The 27,138-nt window shown below is 51.4% G+C and overlaps 5 protein-coding genes and 1 non-coding gene across 6 annotated transcripts; 3 read left to right on the top strand and 3 right to left on the bottom strand.

The window, feature by feature from the left end:
• Positions 1 to 1,090: 1,090 nt before the first annotated feature.
• On the top strand, positions 1,091 to 1,193 carry BCR38DRAFT_t222. The gene has a single exon. It is a non-coding gene; the product is annotated as a tRNA-Thr (tRNA).
• A 5,413-nt stretch (positions 1,194 to 6,606) lies between these two features.
• BCR38DRAFT_346251 (uncharacterized protein) lies at positions 6,607 to 11,089 on the top strand (the record flags this gene model as incomplete). Its single annotated transcript, XM_040856244.1, has 3 exons — positions 6,607 to 8,899; positions 8,962 to 10,628; positions 10,682 to 11,089. 3 exons carry the CDS (start codon positions 6,607 to 6,609, stop codon positions 11,087 to 11,089), a joined length of 4,368 nt encoding a protein of 1,455 aa, XP_040714445.1.
• A 2,661-nt stretch (positions 11,090 to 13,750) lies between these two features.
• On the bottom strand, positions 13,751 to 14,892 carry BCR38DRAFT_243615 (chromo domain-like protein). The gene is made up of 5 exons (XM_040854414.1): positions 14,714 to 14,892; positions 14,620 to 14,648; positions 14,481 to 14,560; positions 14,052 to 14,412; positions 13,751 to 13,990 (listed from the first exon to the last, which is right to left on the bottom strand). The coding sequence occupies exons 1-5, from the start codon at positions 14,784 to 14,786 to the stop codon at positions 13,928 to 13,930; spliced, it is 606 nt and encodes a 201-aa protein (XP_040714444.1). The 5' UTR covers positions 14,787 to 14,892; the 3' UTR covers positions 13,751 to 13,927.
• A 1,948-nt stretch (positions 14,893 to 16,840) lies between these two features.
• Positions 16,841 to 17,428, bottom strand: BCR38DRAFT_411005 (uncharacterized protein; the record flags this gene model as incomplete). The annotated part of the gene is made up of 2 exons (XM_040858532.1): positions 16,841 to 17,112; positions 17,197 to 17,428. 2 exons carry the CDS (start codon positions 17,426 to 17,428, stop codon positions 16,841 to 16,843), a joined length of 504 nt encoding a protein of 167 aa, XP_040714443.1.
• A 1,080-nt stretch (positions 17,429 to 18,508) lies between these two features.
• On the top strand, positions 18,509 to 20,515 carry BCR38DRAFT_346878 (uncharacterized protein; the record flags this gene model as incomplete). Its single annotated transcript, XM_040856288.1, has 2 exons — positions 18,509 to 19,149; positions 19,210 to 20,515. 2 exons carry the CDS (start codon positions 18,509 to 18,511, stop codon positions 20,513 to 20,515), a joined length of 1,947 nt encoding a protein of 648 aa, XP_040714442.1.
• Positions 20,516 to 21,797: 1,282 nt separating this feature from the next.
• Positions 21,798 to 26,851, bottom strand: BCR38DRAFT_347045 (sulfite reductase flavo protein alpha-component; the record flags this gene model as incomplete). Its single annotated transcript, XM_040856303.1, has 4 exons — positions 21,798 to 23,820; positions 23,875 to 25,771; positions 25,833 to 26,631; positions 26,684 to 26,851. The coding sequence occupies 4 exons, from the start codon at positions 26,849 to 26,851 to the stop codon at positions 21,798 to 21,800; spliced, it is 4,887 nt and encodes a 1,628-aa protein (XP_040714441.1).
• Positions 26,852 to 27,138: the final 287 nt, after the last annotated feature.

Raw genomic sequence — 27,138 nt, 5'->3', positions numbered from 1 at the left:
GCCTCGAAGGTCACCTTCTTTATGGGATTTATTACTAGCATTGGCAGAGCTTCCTAGACCCCCTCTGAGAGATTTTTTGCCGCTCGCTCGTATCCAGGGAGGAGAGCCTAGTCGGGCATGCTCTCTCCTGTTGTGCATTCAATCTGCAAGGGCCTTGGGCGGCGACAATGTTCTAAAGTCGCTAGCTGGACATAGCTAAGGGGGTCTTCTTGGTCAGTTGTGAGGATACTGACAAATGAATATATTCACTGGCGTAATCCTGTATATGTGCGCAAAAACATCTTTGTGTTTCTGGAGAAAAGATGAAATCGGAAGAGTTGACCGTCAGGTGTGAAGTGGGAAAATATTGCTTGGTGCTGGGCTGCGGCGGGTTTTAAAATGCTTTGCTATGGGATTAGTAGTTTCTCGATAACTAGGCTATAGCTACGTAACCGGGTCTGGAGTGTGTATACTATTGCTTATCATAGGAGCAATTAGATGTATGAGATACCCTTCGGTGAGTCTCAATACATCGCTTAAGAATTGGCTACCGCAACGACTGTGTTCGTTGCCAACTTGGCAAGCCACTAAAAGCGGCGCCGGCTCAGCGCAGCCCGTTGACCGCACCAAGTCGCTCGGGATCGTGGATAACAAGCACGGAGTTTTTTCATTTCTTTTTTCAAGTCTCCGGTCTGACCATTCAATCATATCCTTATTCAGGTCAAAAAAAATCAATCGTAGGACATCGACTTGGGGGTTTCAGACTTCTAAGTTGTCACGGAGGTCATATGCTTATGCCTAGGATCTTTCGATCCGCACAACTTACGCCCCGTAGGACATTTGCGCTGAAATTTCGTAGATTCACTAACCAAGAGTTAACAGGGTACCAAGTATTCGATCTGTTAGGCGTTTCTTGTCACTGGACTCTTTGTCTCTACCGCCATGTGCAACTCCTTCATAGCTTTACTGAACCCCTTGCACTTCAAGGCTTCGGGCATAACACTTCTTCCCCCTTGACACTTGATTTCTACATAAAAATGTAGATGATTGTGTTTGGGCAGTCTAAAGACAGTCTGTCATTTGTTATATTTCTAAGGTGCATGATTGGTTCGTCGGCTGGTGTAGTTGGTCACTTCGCTGGTAGATAAGTCCCGATTTGAGCCTCGCCCACTTGGGTCGGTGACGAGTCGCGGGTTCGAATCCCGCAGCTGACACACAAGGGGGTTTAGTCAACCCTTACGGCGCGCTGCCCACCTTGTTGACTTCGCCTACCTAGCGATAATAGGGAGATTGGTGCAGTTTAGGATTACGAGCATCCTAGCCAGTCGACCGTCAAGCACTACGTCGGCGGAATATAACTCGACAGCCGGTCCAGAATTCGAATCGTTAATCCGACCCCTTATCGGACCTCGCCTTTCCGATAACGCTCGTCGGCGAACCCGTCCCCTCACGATAGAAGGCGCGCAGCACGCCCTCTCGCCGCGATTCTTGCGAGCGTCTGACCACGTTACGGTCTATCCACTTGAGCGTATGGTTGAGATGTATACGCTCGACGAGAACCCCAATTAGCAGATACTACGACTTGTCGCGACAAAAAAATAGTCGAGCATCTTCTGCACATCAGCAGCATCCCACCCCTGAGGACGAATTTAAGTGCCACATTACCACACTTATCGGTAGTTCAGGCAGGGGTTGTAGCACAGACTTAGGGAGGGACAGGAGGTTTAGTAGTCATTTGGCTACAAGTTTACCTGTATAACCGCCCGACGCGGCTTAAGGGCCCGCTATATCATCTATAGCCCCTTAAGGGAGTACTTGTAGAGGTACCGAGGGTTAACACCTACGGCGTATTTAATATTATTATTATTATATTTCTAGGTTTAATCTGTTAAAAATGGTAATTCACAATGGGTCCGTTTTGTGCTTCCCTTTTAAGTGGCTTAGAACTACGGTAATTTGTGCATAAAGTCTAGCATGCAAATCGACGAAGTTCGGATTTACGGGAGTTCGAAATCTTATGAAGACACAGTCTAAATGTTGGTTTGTCTAGGCAGACTGAGGAAGCTGGCGACTTGCTTCATACTAGCGACAAAGAGGTTCGAACCCCCTGCAGAACAATGTCCTGATATTCAACTGAAAGGTTCTATTTCGAGTTGGGACTATGTTCAGGATCAAACTGTTGTATAATAATCAACACTCAAATAATACCATAAACATTACGCTTTCCCCTGGATGGCAAGGGCTTATGAATGCCGTTCTTGTCACTATCCTCTCACAAACCACGAACCCACACAACCACAACGAAACAAGCACCACGACAGTCTACCGTAATCGTTTTTATGAACCGGACTATCTGTCCACCTACGATGAACAATAATTATGCCTTGACGCGACTCTTCGGCCCGCTACGTCTGGTACTTGAACTGTCATGACTTCGGTCGCAGCGGACTCGCCTGGGTACAGGATTGGTTTTGATCGTGAGAGCATCCACGATGCTCGAATTATTGAGCTGTATGTCCGTTATACGTATATGCGCCTTGAATTGCCTCTAGTTGGACTGGGACGTAAATATAATATAGACCGAACCTAACAGAGAGGAGGGAGTTTTGGACCTAAGATTTCACATCAATAGATATAGCAAGCCTATGCACATCTAATGAACTTATCAACTTACTATTAAAACAACTGTATGAACTAGAGTAGCTTTGCCAACGGTGTTCCACCCTCAGTTGGATGGATTCTGAAGATGTCATAAACGCCATATAACCGAGTTCACCAATAGAAATTCATGACTGACCTCGTTAGACCTGGAGATGAATAACTATGTGAGCAGTCAGACTGTTGATTCGCTACATCCTGAACCAATATCTCCTCCTTTGCCTCAGTACTGCGTCTATCTACTGAACCCTAATTTCCCATGTCACCTCCCAATTCGTATCAATGCACGCCGCATCTGTTTATTCCCCAGATCCTGAGTCATCTCCATACTTCATCGAGGCAAGAGCGGCATGAAACTCGATCCAACGTTGCCTCAATCAGTTAGCGTCGCTTCTAAGTTATGTACTCGTTGCCGGAAAGGGACGAATACATAGAACATGTGTCAAAACCCCAAATTCGCAATGCATTGCATAAGCAGAGACCAACCAACGAGAGGAAACTGAATATTTCTTTGGCTTTCAGCTCTTGTGCCTTATTCACACATGCGCCCAAGACTCTAAATTAAAAAAGCGCGGCTTTGGGGGCTGACTGCCTTTTGGCTTACTATATGCAAGTACTTAAGAAGTCTCGAACCAACCCACTTACCGGAACGTCGTGCAACCGGCCGATGTAGCTTTGTTTTCCTAGTCCTGGAATGAACCGTTCAGGGGTCTAACTATGACACTATGATGAGGAATTTCAGCCACAACGATGTCATACATTGCATCATGCAATCATGGGTGGTTGTTGGATTCCCGTGGCTAATGACATATCACAGAGAAAACTAGCTGTGACTAGGGGTTTCAGATCCGAGCTTGAGATGAAACTTTTTTGTGGCTGAGGTTGAGGCACCATGCATTCTGGACGATTGACTTGGTATGAAAAGGTCAGCTTGACCATGCCCCATGATGCTGGCATTTTCTTACACAACATTCAAATAGTCAAAATGCTGAATTGCCCTAGGCCAACAAGGAGCATCCACTCCTTTAGAGTTTTTGGGTGACCCCGTCACGAGCTTGGAGTAGTCGATTTCCTACCCCAAGCGGTATGACGCCAGCGAAAATCAGGAATTGGGGCGTTGCGCTGTTTCGGCAGTAATGGCCAAAGAGAATTGCCATCCAGAAATCGCATGCAGATTCCGCCCAGGGTCCTTGTGCAGAAGGGATGATGGGAAGGTCAGCCAGGGTGGAGCAGGCACATCAGTCAGGGGCTTCCCTTCGGTGATTGATGCAGCAATACCCGTAGTGCGACTGATTTTCTTGAATACGTGCTGAGGGCCACAAATGAATTATTTCCAATAGTAAGATCAGTTTTTCTTGACGGATAGCATACGCACTGATCAGCAACGATAAGGGTCTTTGGCTCCATAAGCCTTGCTCCAGCAGCATTTGGTCACGGCAGCTTGTCAACCAAGCGATCATTCCCATCAACGATCGTGGAAGCCCAATGTGCAGTTCATGCATTGACGCCAGTTCCCAGAGAGGCAGCTGATGCATACTATTTGTGGCTCAGAGACGGGCTTGAACCTAGGAAAACACCGGTACAACAAACCGTGTAGAGTACCACAACAGGGGTTAGTCAAGAAGAATTGGGCTGATGACGTTGAGCAGACAATTTGAGCCCAATATGTTAACGACATGAAAAAAATCTCAAGAACCAGGAAAGTCCAAGGTGTTGTTTCGCCAAAGCGGGTGGAACATAACCTGGGGTACCCTTGGTTGGAAAACCAGGACAGTCAAATGGGCGCTTCTAGCCCTCTAGGTCAAAACCAAAGGCGAATGATTTTCATACGAGCTTTGCGTCTTTGCCAGGTTCATGCCCAAATGACTGATTGTATCTCGGAATTGTGTTATGCACTTAAGCACCAATATAGCCCAGCGACAGTGTTGCCTTGCCTCGACCTTGCCCCAAGCCCACAACTGCCTTGACTTGAGCCGAAGGTGCGAATGCTTATTGTGTAAATAACCGGGAATGCCCGGGCAGTCTCCCAAGGCTACTCAAGTTTTGAACTCAGCCTCAGCTTGGCAACCCGGTAACGGCATCGGAATACGGTCTTTCGAGAACCCCATCATCGGTCGTTCCAGTGGCAATATCACGATTTGAGGAAAATCGTCCGTAATCCGACCAGCTGCCCATGAGTTGAATTCTGAATGCCGAAAATAGGAGTGCTTGTCTGACTACGCTCGGTACTTCTCAGGAAGGCGTCTGATACCGGCAGGTTGCCTCACTCGAAGAACAAACTCCGTCTTATTTGGATGGCTGTTGTTCGTAGGTGTTTGGTAAGACTGGATTTGGTGTCGCGCTTCTGCATCGCGGTTGCTATTTGGAAATTATTCTGCGGGTCATCCCAGCGTATTGATCAGATCTGTCAATCATAGATGTCAAGATCATCGATAACCGCATTAGGTGCGCCTCTCTTTAGGACGACAATCTTGCAGACTAATGTATGATGGGATAGACTTGGCAGTTCAGCTAGGAGGCCGATTTTATTAGAGAACTTACACTAGAGACGGCCACGCTCGCGGCCAACGATGGCGGCTTGTGGTCACCTAAAACCTCGTTGAAAGTGGCAAGAGGGAGTCAAAAGAAGTAGTTTCTCGTGCCGTAAATGATTATGTCACAGTTTCAGCGCTTTTCGCTTCAAAACACCTTAGAGGCGCTTTTTTTTTTTCCTTAACAGACGACAGCTCGAGAAGGCATCGTCGTGGCCCCACTGGGTCCCAACGGTGGAGCAGAGACCAGCATACTTCTAAGCCCAAGAATGAAGCGCAAGGTATGCGGGCAAGCTGCGCTACATCGCTTATTCCACAGGATAGCGGGCATCGATAGACTAATGATATTTGCCACCTAATGCTCTGTCCAAATTAACCATTTTGCCCCCCGGGAAACCAGTTCAGCTCCTGTACTTTCGTCAGTTTAGCAACTTTAGAAGTTGAGTAAACCAGCCCCAGCGGCCTCCGACCCTTCACGACCAAATTGCATTCAACGTAGCTAATGGGCCGCCAACCGCTGGAAACATTGAATCACATCTTGACGAGCCTTTTTTTTTTGTTTTGCGAATAGCATTTGCAGCTTGAGGGAATCCTCACTCCAATTTGACCAGGGTTAGCTGGCATTTCAACGGCCGAGAGACTGGACGTCCGTTTTATTGTTCATCGCCACCACTCCTTCATATTCATATGTCGTTTGCTGGGCTTTAAGCTCCCACATCTCGTCGAGCGCCCACCAGAGAGTTTCCGGTTTCGACCTGACTGCCGACCCATTGATTCAATTTCGAGCTCTAATCGATCTGGGCTGTCTGGCTCGATTAGTTCACCTGACCGCGGCCTGCTACACTATTCTTTTGGCTTCAGTTACTGCTGCTACTGCTGCAACTCTAAAATTGACCCCAAGTTCCCCATCCTTACGTAGAACGATCCCCGCAATCGCACGTCTGGCCCAGATCGTACTTTTGGGCGAGACGGGTAAACTGGCGACGTACGCAAGGTCCCTAGAGGTCCGCCTGCTGAGTCAAAATTCTTAGGGAGCAAGGAAACCAAGACTTCTAAGTCGCCCAGCCGTTCCCCAGGCTTAGCATCGATGGAGTCAAAGCAGGAGTCGACCGATCATCACCTACAGCAACAAGAGATCCAAACCCACCCAGAATCGCAACCAGAAACCAACCCAGCAGATGCAGAGCAACATCAGCCTTCACAACAGCTGTCACCATCACCACCACCCTCTCTGCTGACCACACTGGATCAAATCGAAAATGAGCTGTCGGTCTCTCCGTCACCCATAGAATCGGCCGACGACAACAGCGACGACCACGATGGACAGAGTGCCGCATCTGCATTCTACGAGGACGACCAAAACGAGGACGACCACGCGGTGACTCCCTCGGCCAAACCCACTTCTTTGCCGCCGGGCGCCGTAAATTTCAACCTTGGCATGAGTCATGACGGGCCTATCGTACCCTCGTCGGGTGCGCCCTCGTCGTGGAGTGCGAGTTCTGATCGCCAGCTCGGTCATGGAAGCGGCGGTTCAACTGCTGACCCGGGAGATCGAGTTTACCCAATTCGATCAGTCATCAGTGTGAATCAGTCACAGCCAACTCCTTGGATGCCGCGCAACTCAGGGGAGCATGAGTACTTCCCTCGTCATGAGACCACTTGGGACGGGCGCCATCGACCGGTCAACCCACGCATAGAAAGCGATATGTCCCAGCATATCATGAGGCATGCCGACACAGTGGCCCCTTCCACTGCCGCTTCATCGACGTCTCCAAAGGGCAGAGAAAGAGCCTGGGCCCAAAGGAAGAGCACAATGGCTTCTATTGGGAGCCCACCGCTGGACCCCAAGGTGCTCAGCTCCGCGTCACTTGTCAGTGACCAGACGTCAGAAAGGTCATTAGTCTCGGACACGATGGGTGACAACTCTTCGCTCCATGCCTTCGGGAACTTGCCAGATAGCCCTACCGGATACAGGACACCGGGGGCACCTAACGAGAACCTGTTCGCCGTTCGATTCAAACACGTTATGACGGATGACGGCCATGCGGTCATCACTGGCAGAGACGGTACTTTACAGCGTTGCGAGGACGAGCCGATACAAACACCAGGCGCGGTGCAGGGTTTCGGACTGCTGGTTGCCCTGAGAGAAGAGAACGACGGCTGTTTTACTGTTCGCCTGACGAGCGAAAACTCCAGGGCGATAATTGGCTACTCCCCGCAGCAGCTCTTTCGGCTTGAGAATTTCTTGGACATTTTTACCGAGGAGCAAGCAGATAATCTGCTCGACCACATCGACTTCATACGTGACGAAGACGCTGATCCTGCTAGCAACGGACCCGAAGTTTTCAGCATATCCATGAGACCACCGAAGAGCACAACCACTAAGCTCTGGTGCGCCATGCATATTCCTTCATCCCATCCAGATCTTGTACTCTGTGAATTTGAATTAGAAGATGATCATGCGCATCCCTTGAGACCAGCGGATGAGTTAACTCCGTCAGCCCCCGAAGACACCTTGTACCAAAATCCAACCTTGGAGGAGTTCAACGAGAGCACTGAAGTAAACAGCAAGCCTCTCAGAGTGCTCAGAAGCGCACGAAAGAAACGGGGAGAAGCAGGTGCCATGCAGGTTTTCGACATCATGTCTCAAGTACAGGAACAGTTAGCTTCTGCCTCAAACCTGGAAAAGTTCCTAAAGATCCTCGTCGGCATTGTCAAGGAATTGACGGGCTTTCACCGTGTCATGGTATATCAGTTCGACTCGGCCTTCAACGGCAAAGTCGTCACCGAACTTGTCGATCCAGCTCAGACTCGAGACCTATACAAGGGCCTGCATTTCCCTGCTTCCGATATTCCCAAGCAAGCGAGAGATCTATACAAACTCAACAAGGTTCGTCTGCTTTACGATCGGGATTTGGAATCATCCAGGATCGTCTGTCGCACCGTCGAAGACTTGGAACGACCGCTGGATCTTAGCCACGCATATCTGCGCGCTATGTCACCGATCCACCTCAAATATCTTGGCAACATGGCTGTCCGCGCCTCCATGTCTATCTCGATCAATGCTTTCAATGAGCTCTGGGGTCTGATTGCTTGCCATTCATATGGACGTAGAGGCATGCGGGTCGCCTTTCCCATTCGAAAGATGTGCCGCCTGATCGGTGATACAGCTTCCAGGAATATAGAACGCCTGTCGTATGCATCACGGCTACAGGCGAGAAAGCTTATAAATACCGTGCCGACCGACAAGAATCCTTCCGGTTATATTATCGCGTCCTCGGAAGACCTGTTGAAGCTTTTCGATGCCGATTTTGGTATGCTGTCGATCAAAGGCGAAACGAAGATACTAGGAAAGCTTGAGCAGTCACAAGAAGCTCTCGCCATGTTGGAGTATCTGCGCATGAGAAAGTTTACGTCGGTGATGACAACACAAGACATTACCGAAGATTTTCCTGATTTGAGCTACCCACCGGGCTTTACCGTAATTGCTGGTCTATTGTACGTGCCCCTCAGCGTTGGGGGCCAAGATTTCATTGTTCTTTTCCGAAAAGGTCAGGTCAAAGAAGTCAAATGGGCAGGAAACCCGTACGAAAAAATCGTTCGAGAGGGCACCTCTAACTATTTGGAGCCGCGGTCCAGTTTCCAGGTTTGGCACGAAACCGTGCTTGGCAAATGTAGAGAATGGTCTGAGGAGCAGATCGAGACGGCCGCGGTGCTATGTTTGGTTTACGGTATGTCATGCAGTCACTCACGTCCACAGAAAATACATATTGCAAATACTAACGCGTTCCAGGCAAATTCATCGAGGTTTGGAGGCAGAAAGAAGCAGCTTTGCAAAGTAGTCGTCTGACTAGGCTGCTCTTAGCAAATTCCGCCCACGAAGTTCGCACCCCACTGAATGCTATCATCAACTACTTGGAAATTGCACTGGAAGGCACCCTGGACCAAGAGACTCGAGACAATCTTGCAAAGTCTCATTCAGCTTCGAAATCCTTGATCTACGTCATCAATGATTTGCTGGATTTGACCAACACAGAGGAAGGACAAGAATTGATCAAAGATGAGGTCATGGACTTGCCAATATGTTTTCGGGAGGCCACGGACCCTTTCAAGGTGGATGCGAAGCGGAAGGGCATTGGATACGAAGTTATTGAGCACCAAGGCCTCCCTCATTTTGTCCATGGTGACCATCGTCGGGTGCGACAGGCGATTGCCAACGTGACGGCCAATGCTGTCCAACATACGACTAAGGGATTCGTACGGGTGGAATGCTATGTTGTAGAAGTGGTAGAATCCAAGATCCGGATCGAAATAGCCGTCGAAGACACCGGTCGGGGCATGAGTGACGAAAAACTAGATGCTTTATTCCGAGATCTGGAACAAGTTTCCACAGATAACATGGACGACTCTACAATGGATGACGAAGAAGAGCACACGGGCGAGTCGCGCACCTTGGGCCTTGGCTTGGCCGTCGTAGCCAGGATCGTGCGTAACATGGAGGGCCAGCTGCGGTTGAAGTCGGAAGAGGGTATAGGATCTCGGTTTGTCATCCAAGTCCCATTCGACCTACCGAGCAAAGATGCCATCGAGAATTTCGATGCTGGGCTTTCAAGTAAGCATCTAGAGAGCTCGCACTCCAGTTCTGCGTCAGTGACAAGGACATTGCCACTTCCGGACATCGGGGAGGTTATGCTGGTTGATCGTGGAGGGTCTACATTCCACACCAATCCGCCTCACGGTCTGACGAAAGCGAAGAGCTTTGACGAGACCGTTAGTGTCAACAGTCTTAAAAGCACAAGTAGTAAAGTCAGTGGCGGTAGCAATAAGAGTGATGCCGACCGGTTGATCGATGCCATTCAGACCCCCCTCTCGATTGGCGAGCCGGAGTCGCAAGCAGTATCGCTTCAGCGGCAAGGGTCCGTGGACAAGAAACACGTAGCTAGCAACAACCTAGCCTCTAGTGTGAGGTCGCTAGCTTCTATGACTACGAAACGCCCGCCAAAATCAGAAGGACTCAACACTGCTGACCGCCCTCACATTCCTCGAAGGTGTACGACGCCGCCGTCCACGACTACAAATGCAAATTTACCGGTAGGGTTTACCTATGTCCAGGACACCAAAACCCCCATTAAACCTATCAAAATGCCCGACGACTACGCCGACCAACCCACCATGCCCCAACCTTCACCTTCATCTCGGGTGTTATTCGAAATTCTCGACAGGTCAAGCAAGTCGACACCACACGATGGCACAAGCAGAACGCCAAACCATCAAGCGCCTGGGTCGTCAGGGGAACTCCAGGTTCTTATCGCTGAGGACGATCCAATCAATATGAAGATTTTACGAAAACGCCTCGAGAAAGCTGGCCACCATGTCACCCACGCCGTGAATGGCGAGGATTGTGCAGCTGTTTATGGTGGAAAATCCAAAGATTTTGATGTTATCTTGATGGACATGCAGGTCAGTAGCACATTCGTACAGTCGAACCAGTGGTAACTGACTTCATCTTGCAGATGCCGATAGTTGACGGGCTAGCGAGCACGAAAATGATTCGAGCCCTTGAAAAATCGGACAAACACGTAGGACTCTCGCCGTTGGCCTCACGCCACGGAAGAGTGCCAATTTTTGCTGTGTCTGCGTCTCTTTTGGAACGAGAGAAGTCGATATATGTGAATGCCGGTTTCGATGGCTGGATTCTGAAACCAGTTGACTTCAAAAGACTGCATACATTACTGACTGGAATCTTCGAAGATGAAACACGAAACAGTTGCCTCTACGTCCAGGGTCACTGGGAGCGTGGTGGCTGGTTCGAACGCCGGACCAGACCCACCCTTGCTCCTCGGGAAATAAATGATGACTCGACCTCCGAGGAGATCACGCCCACAGGGCTGACCGGGACTCAAACATCTACCAACACATGAGCATAGTGTGCCTGAGTACCATTCCTGGCACAATACTCGATGTGGAGAAGAGTACGAATGACTACCCCAAATTTTGATCATATTGCCAAGACGAGAGGTATATGGAAGAGAGTGGTCGATGTGAGGATACGGCCTGAACAATAACACGCGAGACCCTTGGCTACACGACGTTCTTCATTCCTCTCATTGTCGAGGGATGCACGAGCGAGAATTGTTTTACGGAACTCCAAAGAAATATCACATCTGATGAATGGACGAGGCTGGAATTAAGGCGTCAATCGTGGTCGTCTGCTGGACCTTACGTCCTCATCAACAGTTGCACAGGCGACTGTTTTGCGCTTCAGGGTACGAACGTGGGAGGAATTAGACCAGGTATCGGGGCGAACATGACAAAGTACACGCATTACATGGAGTTTAGGCAGATGGTTCATTCAGTACACGTATTGCACAGGAGTTACGAGTTTCTTCATTCCCACCCCTACTTGCGAGGGCTTGGATCCGAAAACATGGTACTTTCTAATGTCCATACCTCTTGTGCGATTAGAGTAGGTGGGTCTTAATACTCACGATGCACCTACTAATTCACTGCATTCAAGGCGGCTTTGAACAGCCCAGTACAATTTTCCTCCGGTTTATACTTCTTAGCTGCTGATCACCTGCCGTGTGAATGGTATCCAATTGGGAATCAGACGTGGTGTCCAACCCAATTAGTCCACATCAATTTGGCGAGCCAAATCATGTCCCTTGTCTACCCTTGGGTCGAGTCATTGACTCGCAGAATGCTTGGTGATCGAGTGAAAGGCACAAAAGCATGAAATCTAAGGGATTTTGGTTAAAAGTTGGGACCAGTCGTATTTTCATTTCACCTTATCTACATAACTCATTACCCAACTAGTCTATCTAGCATCGCCTTGCTTTTTCGCGTTCAGTCTTTGCTCAGAGCAACTCATGCCCCTTCATCATCCATCGAAATCCCTATCTTCCCAAGCCTGCCACGTTCCTCGTCCGTAAGGCGGCAATATACCCCTGAACGCCGATTCCCAAATGCTAATGACATGAAATACTAATGATAATCCCTGAAGATGCCCGGCAAACGCACCTGTCCCACGATATTTGTCGTTTCCGAGTTTCCCGTTATATACCCAACTCGCCCGATCCATCTTCGCGAACGACCAGGTTGTGGTCGTTGCAACTTGGAAAATCCGTCTAGCCTCCCTACAAGCAGGGAGGATAGCAGCAGCGGCGGCTAACTCTCCCGTTTGTCAATGAAAACAAAAATCCGTCGGTGCCATCGTAGGGGGGAATGGGGCAACATAATGCCCGCCCCCCACCAAATCGGAAGAGAAACTGCATATAAACTACACTATGTCGTCACTGGTCTCAGTACTGCTCGCGGACGTGATGGTGCCCTGGTGGCGGGCCATGTGGACGAGGCGGTAGATGCCGAAGGCGATGAGGGCCAGCAGGATGAAGAGCACGATGATGATGACAGCGATGACGTCGTTTCTCTTCATGGCTGCGGTTTTCGTGAGGAATGCGTGCGCAAGAGACGCGCAAGGGTAGGGGGAAGTGGTGGTGAATGAGGAATGCGGCAAAGCTGATGGGCAGATTGGCGGCGGTTGGCTTGAGGGCGCGACTGGACTTGTTGCAACGTGGATCTGGTTCTCTGCACTGGGGATTAGTCATTGGAGTTGTCTTGCGTTTCTTCCTGTCCTGCGAAAAAAAAACTTACCAGTTCAATTCCGTCTCAGCCCAACGAGGTCTGAAGCTATCACGAAGGTGGCTGGCGGGCGGGCTGGCGTGTGGAGAACTGATGTGGATAAAGGTAATGTGCACCGATTATGTAGATAATTGAACCGATACCAATCTGAATCTCTCGTGAAATATCGTCAAACTCCCGTTCTTTCGAGTGAATATGGCAAGTGGATTGATTCAATTGTATGATCAAGCAAAGTAAGTTCGTAAAGCAAAGCAAGTTCACCTGCAGCACAGCAGCTGCGGGCGGACAGCTACTAATACGCAGGGTTGCCCCGCCATTAATCGCTCGTAAATAGCGAGGCTGGCGAGCTCACTTTTTAAAGTGCAAGGCTGGCTGCAAGGATGCTGCCACGAAGACCCCCAAAGGCGGTGGTTGGAGAAAAGCTCTGCAGGGTTCACTCGGTCTAGTCTGGTGCGGTGGCCCGGCTCATTGGCGTCGGCACCTTTTTCAGTGGGGTCCTAGTCACCATGGACTCGTCCAGCCTCGTCCAATTGACGATGCTTGTCAGGCACGAACGATGTGGTTTTTTGGTATTCATGCAGCAAACAGGGTCCCTCGGCCCACTCGCATGCGATCCTGTTGTTTGGAGATGGGAATCGACAGGCTTGTTACAGGCAATGTGCCTGAAGGCGGAGCTGACGTTTGCTCCCAAGTCGTTATCAGGTTGCAGCTCGCCTTCAAGTCGGTTGTTTCAGCTAGCTTCTAGGGCTAGTCCCGTCGCATAGCATCGACTATAAGAGGTCGGAAGTCTAGTACAAACCTTCGAAGTGGTTCGCTGCCATGTCACTCTGTCAGCCGCAACATGGGAAACAAACTGAGCCAATGCGTAATCTGGCTGGATCTCAAACCATATCGTTGAATGCGCCAATGGTTATGAGCATTTTCCTGGTGCATCGTGTCACGTGTATATATTACAAGTCCGGATATCCATATTTGCTCAGAGAAGTATTCCTAAGCCTTTTGTCAACTCCAGTGGCTCCATACCAAATCTGAGACTCAACCTGACTGGGAGAAGAAAAATAAAAAAATAAAAAACAGCGCAAAAGGCATCCAACCTAGACCTACAGCTAGTCATGGCGTTATTCATCGGCGTCAATGGTTGTCTTCACAATTTTGACGTGACGCTCGTAAAATTGAAGCATCTGCAAGGGTGTTAGCATAATGGAACACTGGAGGGCAATGGGTGTCGAGGGCGATAACGACCTTTTGAGGGCACCGCGTGTATACGACCTTGGTGTCGTGCTGTGTCTTTTGGCCGTTTTTCCACGTCAGATACACCACTAACTTGCCTGATTGCTCGTCGTGGCAAGCGTCGATCGACTCGACCTCGTCTTCCCAGGATCCAGCAGGCGCCTTCCACTTCTTCTCACTCACGCTTGCTGGGGGAGTTGTTGAGGCAGGGTGGCTGCCGGTGCGCTTTGTGCGCTTGGTACCGTTGTTGGGAGTGTTGGATGCGGGACGGGCGCGCTTCTTGCCCGTCACGGCGGCCTTGCTCTCCTTTAGAATAGCATCCCGACCGCCAACCTTCTCGAGGTACTCGTCGAGAACCACCGTGGCGTTTTCTCTGTTCAGCCTTGTCAATCGCGTGTGTTCACGATGTCCATGTCGGAGCTACAGGGCAAATGGGCTCACTTGAGGTTGTCTTCTTCCTCCCATGTCTGATCAGATTTCTTCTCGTAGCCTTCCCACTTGACCTTGTACTTAATGATGCCCTGCAGAAACACTTGTCAACAGCTGCACTATCGTAGAGATGCATTTCGCCTTGACTCACATTTTGGACTACATGACCCACGATGCTCTCTACGACAAATCTGCGTATACGTCAACCCCAAGTCTACAGACAGTCCGCCTGTTGGATTATGTACTCGTCCGGCTCCAAATCCTCGTCATCTTCCTCCTCGTCTTCCAAGTTATCGCCTCCGTCTCCATCCGGCACATCGCCTTTGATCACAGGCACATGCTCCTCTTCATCGTACTCGACTGTGGTTGTCTTCGTGTCGCGTTTAGCGTTTGTGCGCACAAGGGCTTTACCGTCGCCGCCATCCGACATCTCGTCGTCACTAATTGCTGCAGGGTCCCCGATGTTAGCTCTCTATGCACCAGAAACGGCGCTTGAGACTCGGTTGATAATGGTCAATGGCCGGATGGACATTGCGAGTGGCGGACATGTTAGAGTGTGATGGCGGTGATACGAGAAGTTTCACTGATGCTGCATTGCGTCGCGAGAAGGATACATGTACCAACCTGGAGGCATCTTTTATGGTATGTGCCGGCAGAAATCCTACTGTAGGATGGTGACGAGAGGTGGATTGACAGAATACGCCGTGTCAGGATAGTTGTCGCGACGAACGAAACTCAACATTGAACCTCGCGGCGCGTCGACTTCTCAAAATGCGGAGGCTCCGAGCGCTGGTTGACCAGAACGCGTGGAGCTTGGACCCTCAAACTGTCCATGATAGTACTATAGTAAATTGAAGAGGCTGGTGCAGTGGCTTGACCAGCTTACTAGCCACATTTTCCGGGTTCAAATTGTTGGACATCGTCGTTGTCCATTTGGCGAAACACGCTCGAACAATCTGGCTATGATCATGGCACCAACCTATCGTGAAGTCACCTATAGACCGAGCAGGAAAGGCCAACATTTTCTACATGAAACCTTAAATCTCTGTGCGGGAACAAGTCTGCTCGTTGTCCTCTTGACACAACAACACCCTCTATTATCCGTCCATATAAGGTCCACGAATGGCTCGCGTCCCTCACCACGCCGTTGAAATGTGCATTCAAGGCGCAGGGAAGGCACTCATTCACTTGAAGTGGTGATGAACCGCCAATAATGGTGAGCTCATATCTGCGAGTATTTTGGGCACTGCTGAATGAACCCCGTCATGTTGTTCCTGCCATTGAGCTTCCCTTGGCCAAATAGGCACGCACACAATCTCTGCAAGACCAGAAGAAAGAACCAGAGACACCGAGTCTTCATCGTTCTCAAATACGAAAAGACATATCGCCTAGTACTTGGTATCTAGTCAGAGGAGCCCGTGACTTGCGTTTGTGCCTTATTCGACTCTTCTGCTTCCCGAGCCCCTTGACCTTTCCATGTGAGTTGCCTCATGAGCTACACATATTTTCTAGAAGGAATCTTTGGGATCAACCGTCAGTGGCAAGCTTCTTCGCACACTTGGTTGTGAGTCCGGCAGCGCCGAGCTTCCAACCTGCCGTATACTGCAGCTGTAGGTTCCCGTCGCGGAAGACGTGCCGTTCATTGCTCATGGAAAATGTTTTCGCAGCCACATGTCCTAAAGCAGTAGGACAAGTCACCAATATGGAGCTGCACATGCTTGCTGCAAAAAGTTGCGACACGTCACCCTTCCTTCAGCCGACCTTCCACATTGATTTGAACGTGCTGAGGCGTTAAACGGCCTCGCAATGACGGCTGAAGGTAGCATGAATACTACCTACCGTGCGAGTCGCATCCCTGGTCGGTTCTATAGGAATCAAGGGGGTTGGAAATGTCGTGGGAATCCTCGCGTGGCATAAACATGGTTTGCGGTGTTGGCCTTCAGGTCTCAGACTGTGTCTTTCAGGCTGTAGGTCCAATGTATATGCAGGTCTGAGAGGTGTTACTCTGCAGAGACGAGATTACAACAATTCGAATACGCAGTAACGATCTGCACGGCGAAAGGGGGTAGATGGAGCTGCTGCCCCACTGGGAGGGAGTGTCTTGCTCGCTGCATTGCCTTCCATCCGTGGAAAGAAGAAATATATAAAAATAGCATGGGAGAGAATGGCCCACCAGTGCCTACCTAGTCAATAAGGCCAAGGCGCATCGTTTTTATAAGCCGCCGAGACGGGGATGCCGTATGGGTTTGCTCGGAGGATATGACCGATCTCGCGTTGTCTGTGTAATTCGGGTCACAAATCAAAGTGGAATATGACAACAAGTTGCTGGACGGAACAACCGGGTCTGGCTGCTGCCTCCGTCGACGACATCATCAATCGCCATTTGATGTCTCGTACGGGCCAATATGCTCAGAATCATGCTTCGACCACTTTATCATGCAGAGAAGGATTGTGCCATCCCAGCGTGAGCAGACTTCGTCACAATGTCGTAACAGGATACAACGATGCACTTTGGTTGGCTTGAGCCCATCCGACAGTGGAATTGACCGTAATAGAGGCTCAGGTACCTCCGGTGTAGTTTGAAGTACCACGCGACTCATTCGCACTTCAGCCATTGGATCGGGACTGTTGAGACTTGTAGAATCTGACATTGGCTACCACCTATCTGTGCGAATGCTCCAAAGCTATCAATCACTGGGGAGGTTTTTCGATTGTCAATCAAGCGCACCTGCCACCTCAGCTCGGATCGAACCCGCTTCCAGTTTCCCTGTTGGCAGTTGCAGTGTTATGTTATGCTGTGTTTTGCTGCCTATCAGCTCTTTTCGCAGCGCGGCCATGGCTTCCTTGTCCATTGGACGGGCGAAGGGACGGGACCCAGCGTGGGCGATCAGCGCGGCAAGCTCCCCCTGTTCCGCGTTTCCATCAAATGCCACACCCCTCGCAATCGCCCAAAAGGGCATTTCAATGTTACAACGACTGCGGTGACACACCGATGCGAGGTTTAGCACTGGATACTTTTTAATGGCATGCAAAGTATTTCGGAATAGGGGCCTTGGGAGTTGCACCCGCAAGCGAGCAGTTTGCAGCGGGAGATCACAGATGCTTGGGAAGACGAGAGCCAGGAGCCTTTAGCTGCTCCTGTGTTTTTTTGTTTTTTCTCTATACAAGCACGTCTCGAGAAGTTCACGTGTATAGCTTAATGTAAAGAGTATCTAGCTAGCTGGCCGAGTTGACCCAAAAAGCCCGGCTGGTAACGAGCACTCTCCATCGTGGGGTGCCCCCTGGACTTTTGATTAGGAAAGTGCGCAGTAGTAATAAAACCAGGTCACATTTTTGGGCTCCGCCTCGGCGCTCCCCTTACCGCGCGGTATTCCCTCTCTCGCTAGGAAAATATGTCCAGATATTACATGGCGAAATTTGCAGCCTGCACTGCACTGGGCGTATTGCTGGTGCAGCCGGGCTACGGTGTAAGGAGATTGGCTCTACGGTTGGATTGGGGAAAGGAAAAGAAGGTAAGGAAGGTTGCAACGTCTCCAACTTAGAGCTCTCCACTCGGGCGGCCCAGAGCCAACAGCTACGGAGGGACGGAGACACGGAGTTTAAAGTTGGGTGGCACTAATCCCAGTCCATCTAGCCCCTGGATCAACTCATATTTCTCAGAAGTGCTGATTGCCAAAAAGAAAAAGTCGTGGACTGCCTGACTGCCCGGCCGTAGACCTACGCGTCTACGTCTGCGTCTGCGTTTTTGCATTTTCGTCTTGGTTTGCGCCCGTTACCAGATCAAACTCTGTTCTTTCCCTGCGAATTGTAAATATACCGGAATCCTTCGTTTTGGCCCAGGTAGCGGATGTGCAGGCGAGGGTGAGTAAGAAGGAAGGAGACCGCAGCTGCAGCCGGATGGAGCGCTTCTTGGGAGGCATTGCCCGGCCCCTTCGACCCTGTGTCTCCTGAACCTCGAGTAACGCCCCGGCGGTTCCCTCGATCGATTCACCCCCCAAAACGTCGACCCGGCGGAAGATTTGGTTGACATAGTCCCAGTCATGTCCGACGCGGGTGGAAACAATGCGGGAAACGACCAGTCCCCGGGAGCTGGCAAGTCGAGTGCACCCAAGGATAGGAACTGCCCATTCTGTAGCCAAGCGTTTACCTCGTCGTCGCTTGGAAGACATTTGGACCTGTACATTAAAGAGAAAAACCCCAAGCCTGCCGATGGCGTGCACGATGTCGACCAGATCCGCAAGATGCGTGGGAGCATCACGAGGAGACAGCCGCGAGGATCTCTCGCGCGGCGGGATTCGTCCGTCCCCGGGACTCCGACTGCGTCAACGACGACGGCCAAGAGCCCGGCACCAGGATCCAGCCTGAAGCGGCCCTCGATCCCCAGAGAGGGCCAATACGTCGTGGACCAGACGCCCAAGTACCCCTTTCATACCAGTTGGGAAGCGACAGGTGTGATTAATGACATACCCACGGCCAATGCGGAGAGCTGGGATGAGAACATGAGCCAACAGCAGCCGGGGCAAGCCAGAAGAGCAAGTGCGCAAACACAACAACGGGCGCCCACCCGGGTGGCCCAGAGACAGCAACTGGACGCCCGGCAGAAGCTCACGGATGCTGTCGATACGGCGAGGGCAGCCGAGTTGGCCCTGAGGGAACTGCTTAGTTCATGGAGGGCAGCAAAGTCAGTCTACCATCTCAAAAATAATTTTGCCCATGGCGCTAATCTAGAGTGTGATTGCAGGCAGCAAATCGACATGAATTCCCTCCCCTTCGACTTCGATCCCCTCTCCCTCGATTTCCCTGCCCTCACACTGCAATGTCTCCAAGCGCCTCCCACTTTGTTTTCCTCGACTCCCCATCCCACATCTACGTCATGGTCAATACAGCCGCCCGCGCAGAAGCAGTTTGAGGCTCTGCGGATGTGGTTCGAGGAAGAATTCAGGAAATGGAGAGTAGCTTGCGCCGCCGCTACCACGGCTTCCACCGAAGACGTTCCGTACCCGCCCACCCACACACACGTACCTAATGATTTGCGAGAAAGTGTCCAGAAAGCTGAGAAGGCTGCTGCCATGCTCGAGAAGCAAGTCGACGAACACTTGCAGTCCACATACCAGGTGTGGGAACAGCTGCCTGTGCAGAGAAGAACCGAACTTTGGAGTCTAGAGTTGGCCAGGAGCGTTGGCCGGAGACAAAAGGAAATAGAGAAGCTGAAGGAGGCGCAGCATGCCATGAAGCAGGACAATGTCAACCTCAAGTCTCAGATCGACCAGCTCAACCACTTGCAGCAACCCAGAGAGTTTAGGATAATGCCACCAACCACTGTCCCCTTTGACCAATCCCTCGTGTCATACTGCTTGGAATTTGGCGTAAAGGGTGTGCACGGTCTCGGTCTAAACATAGACGATCGTCATCTGGACCTTGGTGCCCTGGTCTCCCGCGCTATTGAACGGTGGAAGAATGTCATCGTGGCTTCTAGAGGGGCTGCCGGCATGAATGCCCAGCGGCCATTGGAGCAACCAGCAACAACGACACCAGCCACGACGACACCGACCCCAGTGGCACAAACTCAACCTAAACCATTATCCAAGACACAACCGCCCCAACCAAGACAAATAATACCACCCACCACGCAAGGTCCGTCAAACGACTCGAGATCTACCACAACAGCTACAACAACATCAACTTCTGTCAACGACGAAGGAAGTGACCAAGATGCCGATGCCGATGCCGAAATGGAGGAGGACGACAGTCTTGCGCCCATCAGCACGCCCATCGTAGTCAAGCCACCCCAACAGCAGCAGGCGGAAGTACCGCAGACGAGGCAACACGCTCAACAGCGGTTAGCCGCCAACAACGATGCCCGTTTCGCCATGAATGGTGCTGGCAACATGGGCGGCAACCAAAGGATGAACATGAACCGACCCATGAACATGAATGCCGCCGCAATGCAAGCCCACAACCAGCGCGGGGGCCGTGTAATGACCAGTGGCGACTACAACCCGGTCGTCTCGGGCGTAGGCAGTGGTGACCCAATGTATATGGATTAGGATACTCCCCCCTGTGCCCGAGGGATGAAACTAGCGTTTTGCCGTTCGCAAGTTGGCCCATGGGGAGAGATTGGGATACGGAATGAAAGCTATTTGCAGCAGGATTTTTTGGGCAGTGCCGACTGTATGCATGATACGCATCCCTGGGCACAGCAAAGCTTGCATTATATGTGTTAACAAAAACTACAACTTGATGAACCGCATTTAAGTGTAATATTCAGTTGAGAAAGACTTGTGAATGTGGCTCTTTTGGTATACCTAATCGTTTTATCTTTGACGAAGCTCACCTCGTTGCTACGTGATTACGATGCTGGCATCAGGGTTGACACCTTGAGGGTGCAAACTCTGGTGAGACATCCATCCTATGAAGGGCCCTGCCCCAGATAAGATGCTGTTCACAATCGGCGGGGTTTGTCGTCCTGGCTGGAAACCTCCCCCTTCCCCCAAAGGAAGAAAAACCTGACCAGGAAAAAAGAAAAGGAGAGGAAAAGAAAACAGCTTGATCGCCAGCGGGGCTTTCGAGTAAACGGAACAATGTACATCATAAAATCACACTGGGTTACCTAATGAGACAATCCTGGTTCTGTTTTTATTCTTCCTTAAAAGAATGGAACAACCGGCGGTGTGGGGGGTGGGATGGGGCTGTAGTGCTGCTGGTGGACATACAAATGGTGCATTGCATAAGAAGTGATCTGCAGGATGAATCAGGAGTTCAGAGGCTAGGGGTTTGGTCGCAGGTAGCTTGGCTGAACTGTTCAACTGTTGTGCCGAAATCTCCATTGCGGTGCCAGCCTCACGAGTTGGGAAACTTCATTGATGATGCCAGGGCTCTGACATGTGGGATACACGACTCCGGATTTCCCGAAGGACTTCATGCTTCTTTGGCAATTTGAACACTTGACACAAGCAGTAGAATCATGGAGCTGAAAACATACGTATGTATATAAGCATAGAGAGCCGACAATCTAAAATACACGAAGCGATCGGAAGAATGTTTAACCTTGATCATCTTTTTCTTTTCTCTATAGCCAAACGAATGATTGACCCCGTTCCCAAAAGCAAACAACCATTGTGACCGGAAGTCTTCATTTTAAGCTCGAAACTGGTTTTCTCCTGGAAAGTGGCAGCTACGTGCAAATACAAAGAAAAAGAAACCAAAAAAGAGAAAACGCCGGGTAGCTCAGAACAAACAATGCAAGACGTGAGAAGGAATTTCATCTACAGGACATGACTGGACCCTGTGATTTAGACATGCAAACACACCACTTGACCATCACACTCATCAAAACGTAGGAGTGACCTTCTGAACATGATGATGTCCCTGCGCGGCCTGTTGCACAAGCCTAAACGTCCTCAACGACCCCCCACTCGTACTGGTCGCCGACCTCGTCCGGGAGGACTGCTGCTGCCCCGGGACCATAGCGAACGGCTGTCCCGCGGACAATTGACGCATGTGCATCGCCCTGGCCCTTCCATCGGCGCTGCTCGACCGCACGGATTGGCTGTGGCCCATCATATTAACTGGCGTCGTAGCCCGACTAGCGTTGGCGCGGGGCCGCACGTTGAGCTTGCCCATCATGGAGTTGATGGCGGATGCGGGATCGAGAGGCGGCGTGGCAGGGTAGTGATGATGCTGCATGCTCTGATGCGAAGACAAGGAGTGGCCGTGGTTGTCCATTCGGCGGTTGAAGCCGTAGGCGGACATGGCCTCGTTGGCAGTTAGGGGTGGGGAGTGGGACCTTGGGTAGACGCCAGTATGGCCCATGGGTATGCGGTTCGGTGAGCGACTGGACCCACGGCTCGACGGCGGGGTAATGGTGTCGGGCTGGGCTTGAATGCCCGTGACAGATGGGTGGTTGGCTAGGGCCTCCAAGCTGATGGGCATGGGTGGCATTTTGCTGAGGCGCCGGATGGCACGCATGTTCTTGTCGACGAACGAAGACATATTGCCCAGGGCCGTGGCGTTTTCGTGAGACTCGAAGGCGGAGGCGCCGTGCTTGGGTTGTTGCGTACGCGCGGTGTGCATCTGGTTCAGATCCATACGAGGAGTTGGTGTCGCGCGGCCCGGCTTGGGCACATTGGTGAGCGTCTGTTGAATCTGCGAGATGACGCGGTCGAAATCGACCGTGTTCTGCGCCTTCTGGGGCATGTATGATGGGGCTGCACCCAGGACGGTGTCCTGAGTGAGGATGAAGAAGCTGCCGTCGCGGATGCGTTGGCGCAGGAGATGCCAGCGACTCCGGGCAGGGTTGCGCTCAATCTCTGGCTTGTAAATGGAGTGCTGCGCCAGGTTGGAGTAGAATATCTCGAGACGCTTCGCCATGCGCTCCAGGACCTGCATCAGGAATGTGGAAATAGCCACGACGGCTTGGTTCCCGGTGGAGTCATCGAGTTCCGAGATGGAATCGAAGGCGTCCATACCATAGCATGCCTCCTGTCTGATGTCTTCCAAGAGAGCAATGTCGAGCTCGACAGACTTGCTTGCGTAGCTCATGATACCTCTCTCGTGGAATCGTGCGCTTTCACTGTCACGAATGAACTCGCCAATTAGCGATACCTGCTTCGATGTATTGATAGCGTCTTCCGAGGTCTTGGCTCGACCAATGACGCCGAGGACATCGGGCAGACGAGTTGACGCACCATCAGGTGCACTATTGGCCAAGCTGAAGGACAGCTTCAAGATCAACTCTTGGAACTTAGGTCCGAACATGGCACTGAAGCCACCTTGCAAGAGTCGAGACTGATATTGGTAGAAGGACCGCACACCCTTGACGCTGATCATGCTGCCCTGGAACCACATGGTAGATGAGTCAATTGAAGTGCCCATGTCGTTGCCCATCAATTTATTCATCTCGAACTGATGAGCGACCAACGTCTCGACCACAGTGCGCGTGTAGTCGAGCCACATGTCATAGAGTCCGCTGAGCTCGTCGATGCCGTGGTAATCGGGCTTCGGCGTTAGGTGGCCAATGAAGTACTTGGTCAGCAAACTTGCCACCTCGGGGTTGTTGGTATGTGCAAGATTGTCGAATGATCGCGAACAGTCAACACCGGCATTCGACTTGATGATGAGGGTGCCACCGGGGTGCATGGGGCAGAAGTCGGTGATGTCGTAAACTTTCCCATGGACGCCGATCCACATGCGAGAGTCGGGACGATGACCCGTGTGGAGGGCAAGCTGCGACTGGGGGATAGTGGGGAGGTTGCAAGGAAGGGGCTTGGGTGTCATGAAGACGTCCAGCATAATGCGTCTCTCAGCAAAGGCCGAATTGATGATGACATCGGTGGATTCCATCGTAGCAGTTCTGTTTCACTTTAGTAAGCGGCCGTTGTTAGGGAACAAGTATGTGTGTACGAACCTGTGGTTGTAGATAGCCTTGCGAAGACCCGCCATGACAGAGTCAAATACCGACACACTGCCGCAAATGTAGAGGTATCCACCGAGACCGCCCTGCTTTTTACTCATGACGAGATCACAAACTGTCTCGCCCTGCTCGGCAATAAGGGTGTCAATGTACCGGGGTGGGATATTCTTCTCAACTAAGTCCTTGGAATATCTGTCATATACCAGACCACGGCTGTCGCGAGAGAATGCAGTGTGGACCTCCATCTGGCCATTGTTGACGTACTCTCTGAGCTCCTGCTCATAGCAGAACTTCTCCCTGGATTGCACTCCGAGGTACAGAATGTTCCGACCCACAGTGCGGCCGATACGCGACTGCCAGAAGCTGCGGAATGGTGCGATTCCACTACCACCGGCGAAGAAGGCACAGGGAGCAGCGCCATCAAGCGGCAGCTGGAAAGCGACGGGACGCGAAACGCCAACCAGGATCTCCTCCTCGATCGGCATCAGCTCCTCGCTGGAAGTGACGGGAGGGTTGAGAAAGCCGCTGCTCACGCCACTTCGCTTGATCAGGTCCTGCCCTGCGAATGTTGAGCACACATCGTATTCGGCCCTGGATATGGTCAAGTCGACGGTGCTGGGAAGCAGCTCATCGGGATAGCTGGAGATGGAGTATGTTCGGGGTATTTCCACATCTATCAGATCTCCAAGCCAGCCGAGGGACCCTGTCAGGTCGAATGCCTGATCCCAGACGTGTGATGGAGTGTCCGCAACAGCAGCCTGCAGCAGGTCACCAAGAGATCCGCGGACAGGCCATTCGTCGGTTGCAAGTACTTGCAGCACCACATTGGATGATGCTCTGAGCATGTGGTGAACCTTGAGCACGAGTTCCTGCGTCAACGGGGCCAGATGACCCCGTCGCATGATGTCTCTGATGGATAGCTTCGGAACGGCTTTCCTTGAGACGGATCCTAGGTGCTCGGCGAATCTACTCCACTTCTGGTTGAGACTGATGGGGGTATCTAGCATGTCCTCGAAGCCCAGAGCGAGGGCAACCTTGGCACACTCTTCCCACGTGTTCAGAGGCATGATGGCCAGTCTGTCACCAGGCTGGAATGTTATGCCCGTATCTTGAATGTCTAGTGTGACCATGCTAATAGATCGATCGACGTCGTTGTCGACAAAAGACCGGCTGAGGATTCTCGTCTTATACCGGCATTCCTCGAAAGTTCCTCGCATCTGGTGCGGTTCCACGGCAATGTTGCCGCGGTAAGGCTCAAGTCTCTCCTTCATGGCCTCGGAGAATTGCTTATGGGTTTCCTCCCACGGACGTTGCTTGGCGCCCGCCTGGCCAGAGGCACCGTTGGTCTCTGTACGGCCAGTCTTGGCTGCCACTTCGAGGATTCCAAACACTTTGTAGCGGTGGACGCCCATGAAACCTCTTTCGCCCGTGTAAGCCTCAACGATTCCGTCGAATACGCCCATCAATCGAGGGTCACCCGACTTGGCGACGAACTCGGGAACACTGTAGTGGTACTCAACTGCGGCAATGAAGGCACGCAGGTTGGATGGTTGCCATGCTCGCAAATGAATGCCTTCGGCTCCTAAGAAAGAGCCATACTTTTTGCGGCCTAGGAAGGCGTCCATTAGGAGGTAAGGGGGGAATTGGAGTCCAGACGAGGCAGGGCATCGCTTGGACAGAGGGGCAGAAAACTTGGCCCACCGTACCCATTCGTCAGCGCTGACGAAGTTCTCGCCGGAGCTAGGATTTGGCGAGATGGTGTGGAAAGCGGCCGGCATGCGTTCAAGAATCTCCTTCAATCGAATCATTTCACGCAATAGGCCCTCCACGTTGCGGTTCATTACATGCTCTTGGCAGCTGGCAATGGCATCTGGGCCGTGCTGGAAAGAGGCTAGAAAAACTGTCAGTGGGGGGGTGTTTACTCCTTGACCAGGATTGCACAGCTTGCTTACCTGAAGTATCGGCGCAACCCTTCAAGAAAGCAATCTCGGACTGGTCGCCAAACATGGGCCATCGCAAATCCATGTTGTCGAAGCGGCCGACGTATGGATAAACTGATTTCGGATCCCTGATCCTGACGTTGTACGAAGACTGGTCGACAAACGTCAAGTGGGGAAGCGGCCTGCCCATACGCTTTGAAATTTGGACGTAAGGAAGACCAATGGTCTTGGGGATCCCCTTCACTTCTTCTAGGATATCGTCGCTCATTTCGACTTTGGGCTTATCCATCTTGGCGCCCATACTGACGCCTTCGTGTCCGTCGTGCTTGTCCTCGTATCGATAGATGGAACACAGAAGACCCAGGGCGACAAGAGCAGCCCAGAGAGCATCGTCCGGGATGACGTCCTCGGTACCTTCGATTAATGGCAAGGCGGCAACGGATTCCCGCACACGACCTCGGGAGACACACCCGGGCATTCTCTCGCACAAGTCCGACCAGACTCGGCCGGGTGTATTGGCCAAGGCGTTGACCGTCTCGTCCGGGTCCGGAGGCACGAAGCCGTATTCTGCTGATAGCCACCCATCGCGCCAGCCGGATTGTGGCCCAACCTCTTCAGCTCGGATGATTACCTGTCGAGCGGGTGCGCCCAAGGCGACGGCTAGCAAGTCATGTTCATTGGCCGTGAGACCGTCGATGTCTGTCGTTTCGTTCAGTTCCTTTATTGTGGGGATATCAGAGTACAATATTTCGTTGATGGCCTTGCGTTCTCTGAGTCGTAGCCAGTCTTCCGTCTCAACACCGTTGGGGATCTGGGCGGCGTAAGTATCAGTAGCCCATGACTTGGCGGCAGGATAAACTCACATTAAATGCTGTGCGAACGTCTCCTGGCTGAGTAAAGCCTGAAAAGGAACAACCTCTTGGACCGATACGGCTGCCTTTGGTACTTCCTTTTGCGCTGGGCAGGCCATGCATACCCGCTGGGCATCTCCCACCAGCAGAGCCGGACACGGGGCAAGATCGTTCTGACATGCTGAATGTGAATATGAATATAATTATAGCACCTGGCCTTTGTGGGTAAATAATAGCCACCAGGGCGTACGCAACAGTTCTACTGGGATAGAAGTAAGTAATATGCAGATTGAAGCCGACAGGAAATGAAGGAAGTTAACGGCTACAACAACAGAAATTTCATGATATTGGCTTGCAAGCAGGAGGAGAGAAGTATTGGTCGTTGTGAGAGGCCCCCTCTACTCAAAAATAGTTGCACGTTTTAGACACGGGCCCAACGAGGCCGGGGACGAATTCTTAAGACAGTC

Source organism: Pseudomassariella vexata, assembly GCF_002105095.1.
Source record: "Pseudomassariella vexata strain CBS 129021 chromosome Unknown BCR38scaffold_9, whole genome shotgun sequence".
In the NCBI taxonomy this organism is placed as follows: Eukaryota; Fungi; Ascomycota; class Sordariomycetes; order Amphisphaeriales; family Pseudomassariaceae; genus Pseudomassariella; species Pseudomassariella vexata.
Note: the sequence above shows the minus strand (reverse complement) of the source record. Positions and strands in the feature narration are given on the sequence as shown.

Bases quoted from the DNA above. Each gene is read 5' to 3' on its own strand.
- BCR38DRAFT_243615 (XM_040854414.1), bottom strand. From the start codon at position 14,786: ATGTGCCGGATGGAGACGGAGGCGATAACTTGGAAGACGAGGAGGAAG. The intron at 14,413-14,480 runs GTGAGCCCATTT...AAGGCTGAACAG, and splicing joins GAGGAAGAAGACAACCTCAA to AGAAAACGCCACGGTGGTTC. The intron at 13,991-14,051 runs GTCGTTATCGCC...ACACCCTTGCAG, and splicing joins ACACGCGGTGCCCTCAAAAG to ATGCTTCAATTTTACGAGCG.